Source organism: Rhododendron vialii, chromosome 2a (genome assembly GCF_030253575.1).
Source record: "Rhododendron vialii isolate Sample 1 chromosome 2a, ASM3025357v1".
NCBI lineage: Eukaryota > Viridiplantae > Streptophyta > Magnoliopsida > Ericales > Ericaceae > Rhododendron > Rhododendron vialii.
This window is the reverse complement of record NC_080558.1, coordinates 25,391,465-25,399,967: the sequence shown is the minus strand read 5'-3', so window position 1 is coordinate 25,399,967 and position 8,503 is coordinate 25,391,465. Positions and strand designations below refer to the sequence as shown.

General features: G+C 40.6%; 1 protein-coding gene and 1 long non-coding RNA gene across 2 annotated transcripts; one reads left to right on the top strand and one right to left on the bottom strand.

Annotated features, from left to right (window-relative positions):
• The first annotated feature begins 3,752 nt into the window (after positions 1–3,752).
• On the top strand, positions 3,753–6,019 carry LOC131317356 (protein FAR1-RELATED SEQUENCE 5-like). Its single transcript, XM_058346914.1, has 3 exons — positions 3,753–5,680; positions 5,762–5,848; positions 5,962–6,019. Exons 1-3 carry the CDS (start codon positions 4,443–4,445, stop codon positions 6,017–6,019), a joined length of 1,383 nt encoding a protein of 460 aa, XP_058202897.1. The 5' UTR covers positions 3,753–4,442.
• A 594-nt stretch (positions 6,020–6,613) lies between these two features.
• On the bottom strand, positions 6,614–8,503 carry LOC131316560 (uncharacterized). The gene is made up of 2 exons (XR_009197178.1): positions 8,316–8,503; positions 6,614–8,238 (listed from the first exon to the last, which is right to left on the bottom strand). It is a non-coding gene; the product is annotated as an uncharacterized LOC131316560 (long non-coding RNA).

Sequence of the window (8,503 nt, the reverse complement as noted above, 5' to 3'; positions counted from 1 at the left end):
ACTTTTTTATTATTTTATATTGGAATTTTGTACCCAATTGGATTAGTTTAATGGAGAGTTGATCTTCCTAGAGTACATTAGTACACTAGTTTATTAGTTTAATCAAACATGTGCCTAAATTGAAATTCTTTATTGGGTATTTGATTTTGTAAGTCTTGTACCTTGGTACTTTCTTATTCTTCTTGTTATATACATATATATATATGCTAGTACTTGAGAGAGAGAGAGAGAGAGAGAGAGAGAGTGAGCCGAGAGAGAGAAAGAGAGGGAGAGAGAGAGGAAGGAGGAAAGAAGAAAAGATTGGTTGTACCTTCCTTGATCTTCCTCATCCTTTCAAATCTTTGGCCATGAATATCCTTCCTAGCCAAAATCTATCTCCCATTGTACTTCTAGGATTTGTTTAAAGACCAAATCTTGTACCATTGTCTCCTTTCCTTCCAACAATCTTCCAAAGATCAAATCCAAGGACTAATCTAGCCATGCAAGCTACCTAAATAGGCCTAAGTCTATTTTGCCTAATGACAACCTATTGATGGGCCATTATGACACAATCCTAGCCTTTATTAACCTAAGATTTTGACTACAAGCTAGACCTAGGTTATAATTACCTAGAAAGCCTAAAGATCTTACTTGATTCTATAGCCTTACACCTAAGATATGATTTGACAAGGCATGGCATGACATGTGATGTGATTTGATTACTTAATGGAGCAAATTCATGGGAGATATAGAGAGAGAGAGAGGGCCGGCCATTGTGAGAGGAGAGGGAGCCAAAAGTTTTGCCTATAAATAGCAAGCCATTCCAAGCATCCAACTCACACCTTTCCAATCTTCAACTTCTCTCTCTAGAATTCCTTTATTCTTTTTTTGTTCTTCATGTTCTTGAGTTGTTCTTGAATTCTTCAAGAGACTCAACCTAAGCCGCCACTAAACCGCCACTCGACCACCCTCTCGATCCAAAAGTAGTAGTAGTAATAGTCAAGGTCAAGTTTCGAGAGAAACCATTCTCTTTCGAAGCTCCCGAAGGCATACCGTAGGAAGTTACTCCACTCGATCACCGACGTACTTCCGTAGCCGCCCTACCGCCAAGAAGTAAGGTAGAACCCCTTGACCCGCTAACTCTACGTATAGAACCGTATGTTAGAAAGTAGAATACATCTACTCACTTCCCTAAGTATAAGTAGATTATCCTTAACGGATTCGAAAGATAGAACTTATCGTTTGTTTAGAAGTATTTGTATTTTGATCTTTAAGATGATTATGAGCATGCATATATGAATTGCTTGTATTACTTGTGGTGTGATAAAGCATAAATGATTTCACTCCAAGGGCGTCCGTACATGTGGCATTGTGCTTTGAATAAGCATAAGTGATACACTCCAAGGGCGTCCGTACATGTGGCGTTATGCTATAAGTGGTGATTGAGCATGATAAGTAGTATTGAGTTGGATGATTTTGTTAGAATGTTTCATGCTTACTTTTGTCCTACCGCGGAGTCTTTGCATGTAAACGAGACACGAGAACTGAGAAAGTAGAAACATGACACTTAGGGTGTGGATAATGATGAGATGTGTTTTGAAACCGCAATGTGGCCGGACTTGGTAGCCCATTGTGTATATGGAAACCCGCGATATGGCCGGACGTGGTAGCCCATCATGTGGGTTGTGAAAACCGCAACGTGGCCGGACTTGGTAGCCCGTTGTGTGTATGAAAACTCGTAATGTGGCCAGACTTGGTAGCCCATTGCGTGGATTGTGAAAACCACAATGTGGCCGGACTTGGTAGCCCATTGTGAAGATTACCAATGCGGCCGGACGTGGTAGCTTCATTGGTAATGTGGCTTGGTTATCCGCGGAGAGGAGCCAATGCAAGTTTTGTGTGCCAAAGGGAACCCGGCGCGGCGGAACCATTGTGAGGATACTCGGGAACTCGGCACGGCGGAACTGAGGTTGGGTGTGTTCAAGAATGATTTTTGGAAAGATTGAACGGTACGTGAAAATGTTGACACGGCCTACGATGAGTCGCGTAGGAGAAACTCAGAAAATCTTGGACAACCAACGATAGTTGATTAACGAATATGGATGTGTCATTGTTAGCTGTGTATACATGTATCATGTGGAAATCGATGATTGTATAACCTGTTGTTTGTAAGTTGAGGGTTAGCGGGTATGGGTTAATCTATTGAGCCTTTGTAGCTCATGGTGTTATCTTTGGTGACCCTGACATATTATATCGATGGCGACGCTGGTATAATGTGTCAGATTTTGTAGATGATCAGGGTAAGCAGATCAGCGTGGAGGCTTTTGGAGCTGAGAAGCTGGCAAGAATGGAGGAACAGGTGGAGCTGTAGTTAGGAACCCTAGAACCCCCTCCATTTGTGTAAATATTGAACTCTTGTGGGAGTTTTATTGTAATAATGAGCCATACTCCATTTGATTTTATCAATAAAATGTCTTTTTAACGTACCCAAAATTGGGGGCGTTACAAAGGCTGCTAGGGTTTTGGGGATCGGATCAAACGTATGACAAAACATTCCAGAATCTGAAAAATAAACGATCTGGCGACTGGTTTAAGGATCTGGCGGCCAAAGGATAGTTCTGGCGGCCGAAGAATCGATCTAGTCGCTGAGGAATTGATCTCTCAGGGAGATTTTAAGCAACATGTTTCACGAGTGAAAGAATGATGTTGAGGCCGTGAGATCAATGTTACGACCGAAAGATAGATTTTCCTAGGATACTGTATTTTTGTCTGAAAGGCTATTTGGCTCTGGATTGAGTCCTCTAAGTGGCTAAAAGTACTCACCATAAGTCCACGGGTTCACGAGAAGTCAATCAGCAATCACTGTATCCATTCATCATCGGGATGGTCCCCAAGGTGGGACTTGAAATAATAGTTAGGCCAAATTGGGGTGTCTACAATACCCACAGATTCTAGCTGATTTGTGACCGTATTAAATTCGTTTAGATGTTCAGCAACATTAGAATTTCCAGGCATCTTTAGGTTAAACAACTTTTTCATAAGATATACTTTATTCACCGCTGAAGGCTTTTCGTACATCTTTTCTAGGGCTTTGAACAAATCTATTGTAGTCTTTTCTTTGGCAATATTTGACGCGACCGACGGCGCGAGGGTTAATCGCACAGTCCCCAAAGCTTTGCGATCCAAAATATCCCAATCTGCTTGTTCTATGCTTTCTGGCTTAACGTCTCTGATCAAATGATATAGATCCTTCTAATACAGAATATCCTCCATTTGCATCTTCCAGAAAGCATAGTTCATACCATTGAACTTCTTGATCTTGACTTTGTCTTCTGCCATTGTGTGAAACCCTAGATCTCCTAACCCGGAGCTCTGATACCAGTTGTTGGGGATTCGAGGGCGCAAACCCACAAACTACATACACAATTGAAGAACAAACCAACGAAGAGTAAACAATCACAAACAGAGAGAAGAAAGACACAGAGATTTTTACGTGGTTCCGACTTGAACGATGAATTCAATCGTACATCCACGGGGTGCTGGGTTGTTTTACTATGAATGTTTGAATGTTACAGTTACAATAGAATGGGGGCTGCCCTTTTGCTTTTATATCATAAGCATACAATAGACTGAAACCCTAAAAAAGCTGATCCGCATGCATCTTGGTTCGCGCTCAGCTTAAATAGATTTCATCCCAATATAAAGAAGATGGATTTAGTACCCGATCACATTCTAGCAGAAAGAATATAGACAATGTAATCGTTAGGAAGGAGTATTGTTGTTTCAAACAAGGGATGAAGGTCTCAAAAATTACTCAACCACAGAAACAGCGTTGGGGGATAACTAGAGAGGATTGTCGTGCAAGATTGGCTGTTGTGAGGAAGGGTGAAAAGTATGTTGTCTCCCAATTTTTCGAGGGTCATAATCACCCACTTGCGTCTCTGAGGAGGGTGCATTTGCTCCCATCCCATCGTAAGGTGTCAGTTGCCAAAAAAGCTTTATTAGAACAACTGTCAGCAGCAAATGTGCCAACTTGTCAACAAATGACTCTATTTGAGTTGGAATCGGGAGGTCTTGAAAATGTTGATGCTCACAACAAGATCTGTATAATTATAAAAGGGATAAGAAGAAAACGGTAGACAGACATGACACCGATATGCTGTACAAGTATTTTCAATCTGAAAAAGTAAAGAACAACGGTTTTACTTTTACAATCAAGAAAGATGATGAGGATATGATGACACATTGTTTTTGGGCAGATGCAACCGCTAGAAAGTCGTACCAGAATTTTGGAGACGTGGTGGTGTTTGATACTACGTATAACACAAACCGTTATTCTATGATTTTCGCACCTATTTTAGGGGTTAATCACCATAGACAGACTACTCTTTTTTGGGTGTGCATTCTTATGTGATGAAACAGCTGAGACTTTTGAGTGGCTTTTTAAGGAATGGTTGAAAGCAATGCCCGCAGGCCCTCCCAAAATGATCATAACTGATCAGGATCTTGCAATGACAAAAGCAATTGGTGTTGCTTTTCCGAATATTCTTCACAGGTATTGCATGTGGCACATTACGAATAAGTTTTCTGAAAAAATAAGTTCATTGGCCTACAAAGAACATTATGCGGGGTTCAAGAATTGTATATGGAATTCCGAGACCCCTGAACAGTTCGAAGCTGGATGGGTAGAGGTGGTAAACAAAGCTAACTTATCCGGCAATGATTGGTTACAAAACTTATATAAAATTCGTGAGAGATGGGTTCCCGCATACGTGAGACACATTTTTTCGGCCTACTTGACTAGTAGTCAAAGAGCTGAAATTACTCATTCATTCTTCAAGAGGTATGTGTCTAAAGAAAATTCTTTGTTAGACTTTGTGACGCAATTTGAGAGGGCACTTGCACGTATACGGCATAATGTGTTGGATAAGGGTCATAAAGACGTTAATGAGAGGCCAAACTTGAAAACTATGTACCCCATGGAGTCGACAATGAGTGAATTGTATACAATTGAGATATTTTACATGTTTCAAGATGAGCTCTTTCAAAATACTGCTTATAAGGTAATGGCAACAAATGAGGACGAACAACGGGTTGTGTACGCCATTTATAGGATAAAGGAGAGTGGTTCGAGGGTTCGTGAGGTTGTGGTAGATAAGTCGTCAAACCATGTCCGTTGTAGTTGTCAGATGTTTGAGTGTGCCGGATCTCCTTGTCGGCACATGTTGGCTTACTTTTCTAGAATGCAAACGGAAGATTTGCTTAATGAATACATCTTGCGGAGGTGGACAAAATCAGCGAAGGCTATGCCAGTTAGAGATGAATTGGGTTCGGGCATGAAAGAAATATGTGACACGTCTTTGTTAGAGCGGCGAAATAGACTTTTTCAACTTGCTCCTACTTCAATTGATGAGGCCGTAGTAACTAAGGATGGAACACAATATGTGGAAGAACTTTTGAGTTCGGGTCAAAAGAAGCTGTGTGACATGAAAAAAGTAAGCCAAGATGATGAAGGGAGTGCCATCCAAGTGTCGATTATTTGTGACCATGGTTTGAAAGAACCGCTTCAAGTGAGGGCAAAGGGTTGTGGTAAACTCAAGGGAGGAAAAGAGAAGGCTGCCAAGAAGGCTAGACATTGTCACGGTTGTGGGTTAACAGGGCAATCGCACGACAAAAGGAATTGTCAAAAACTTCTTAGCACGTATGTGTTTAATATTTGTAATCTAAATTTAATTATTTCATTGTTTGCATTTTAATTCCTCTCTTCTTTCTTTTTTGTTAGCTCTTCACAAAATGCTAGGTTGAATGACGAAGACGACAACGACGGCATTGACTATGCCGATGCCGATGCCGATGCCAATGATTGTAAGTGTTTATTATAAAATGCTTCAAATATAACTTGCACCATTGTTTCCCATGGGATTTTTCGCACCTTTGTTCTTGTCTTTCTTGTATTGATATTATTACCTATTCAATTTGCAGGATGGATTGGTGCTTCTTCTTTCTGTTGTCGATCAAACTTGTATTACTGCTGTTGTGAAAGTAATCGAGAACCGATGTGGTTTTGTTGTATGATTGTTAGATAACAATGAGATATGCCATCTGTTTTATGACAATAATGGATAGCGGTAGACAGAAGCCCTCAAATTGTTGTTGCTTCTATTTTTGGTGAAACTGTTCTAGTAGATGTATTCCTATTTTGAGAAAGCTCGACGCATTATTAACCTCTCTTTTTGGATGATTTGGACATGTATTTAGTTGAATTAAGGCTCCTGCACTCACTAAACTTTTTCAACTTCTTTTGCACCTTCTTTTGATTATGATTTGGAGGCAATGAAAACAGGGGAAGAGAGATGGTCTTCTCTGGAAAACAGGGGAAGGGAGATGGTCTTCTCTGTTGAGTTATCTCCAGAAAGAAGGAAAATAACTCACCAACTTTCCATCCATTCATTGCCAGGTTGGAAAAGGCATATCTATTTCTTTTTTAGCCGTTTAATAACATGCATTTAGCTCTACATGGTGCTTTCCCCTTATTTGAAACTGTTTCAAGATCTAGATAACCAAAAAGCACTTTTCAGAAAAGCAACAATTGAACTATTCTATGCTCTCAATGGAAAATGGCAAAAACAACAGCTAGCACAAACGGCAACGGGCTATTTTTTTATACCAAAACTCACCCAAAAAAAGAGCTTATAAAAGCATAGCTCTACATTGATCATAGCAGAATACACCAATTACAGATAACACCTCATGTGATAGAGCATAAATACACCAATTACATAAATCTGGTCCTTAAGCTAAAAGATAATAGCCAAGCAACCCGAAGGTGTGGAGTACACAATTTGCATATGCATAAATAAACCAAGTTGGATTGCTTGGAGTAGACAATAACAATCCCAAAAATGATTACAAGACGGACTACATTGAACATGGCTAACATGCTTAAGCTGTGGAAGTTGACTATGGATGAGCCGGTCGATCAACTGGCGCAACCGATCATCTTCTGAATGTGCAACATTGTGCCCGTTCTCATCGCACAACCCATCCACTAGCAGGACTTGTCACGAGGGCAACTGTAGTAGTACCGGCCGGGGTATTTGGACTTCGGCCATCCAGATGTGGCATTTGAAGAAGCGGAAGCCATGCCAAGCTTTACTACAAAAAAAAAAAAAGAACTAACAAGAACTAACAATGTACTGATCAGTTTATTTCCTTCTTCTCTCCATTGAATTATGTTCATTTTTGTAGTACTACTGATGAAATAGAGTGACTTCTGGAGTCATACGAGTTCTTGGAAATGATCAATAATCGGCATGTGCAGCCGAAAAAAGAAAAAGAAGGTTAAGATGGGAAAAGATAATTACAGTACATGCAATTAAGTATCCTCTCTACATTACAATATTCAATGTATCAAGCCTTGGTTTTTTTTGCAGTTTCCAATGACCAATTCTAGATGGATTGATACTGAAACCATTTACTGCCTGACCATGCATGGTAAATTCTTGATTCATGAGCCCATTTACTGTGTACTAGGTAAAGCTGCAACGTGTCTCACACGTTTTTGTGTTCATTGAGAATATATTTGTGTAGTGTGAATGAACGCAATATATGCAAGAAATTTATCAGCATTAAATAGTAGTGGCGGCTCTGGTGTTTGCAGTCGCTACGTCAATCGCGACGTATCCTAGTCCGATAATATCTGCTGTGGTAGATTCAGACAGCAAAGCAGCCCGACAAAAAGAAGGATTACTAGTTTGTGCACATACACCATTGACTAGACCTATTGTTAGTACCCCTGAGGCCTCGTGCAGAATAATAGGCAGAATAGGCATAGTCCCTCCAGATGGCTCCAGCTCTGTTGAGGGATGAGTCAATATAGGAGGGAAGGGGTACGAAGCCAAGAGAGGCCATGATAGGTTCAAGCTTTTCGTGAGTCATGAAGGGCTTGAAGGTACGGGTGTACCATAGACCCAATTTTCCCAATTACAAACCCTAGCCCCCAAAACACCCAAATCTCCACATTCATTGCCCCAAATCAGAATCAAAATCAAATCTATACAGCCACAACCCTAATTTCGTGTTCAAGAAAAACCAGTTCAATCGCGTTCCAAAAAACCCCTTATTTCGCATTCAATAAAAAAACCACAGAGAGTAAGAGAGAGAGGGAGAGAGAAATCGAACTTGGTGCGTCATGGGTAATCGAAGGTCTTCGTCGTCCTTGTTCGTCGTGGTTATCGTCGTGGCTTTCCAAAATAAACGCTAGTATATATAGAATTTGAGCGAGATAGAGAGAGTCAGCGAGAAAGACGGAGAGAGGGCACAAGAGAGAGATATACCTGGAGATTTGAACTCCTTGTGTCTCTCGATCGAAGCAAACGGAAAGGGGGTGTTTTCTTCTTCTCGATCGTCTCATGTTCTCTGTCTCTCTCTTTTGGTTTGAACATGAAAGGGAAAGTGAACTTGGTATAACCCAAGTTTATTGACCCGGAAGATATGGGTCTTTTTAACCCGCGAGAAAGCTTTT

Coding starts and splice junctions, on each gene's coding strand:
- LOC131317356 (XM_058346914.1), top strand. CDS start 4,443: ATGCCCGCAGGCCCTCCCAAAATGATCATAACTGATCAGGATCTTGCA. Junction 5,681..5,761: donor TGTCAAAAACTTCTTAGCAC/GTATGTGTTTAA, acceptor CTTTTTTGTTAG/CTCTTCACAAAATGCTAGGT. Junction 5,849..5,961: donor GCCGATGCCAATGATTGTAA/GTGTTTATTATA, acceptor TTCAATTTGCAG/GATGGATTGGTGCTTCTTCT.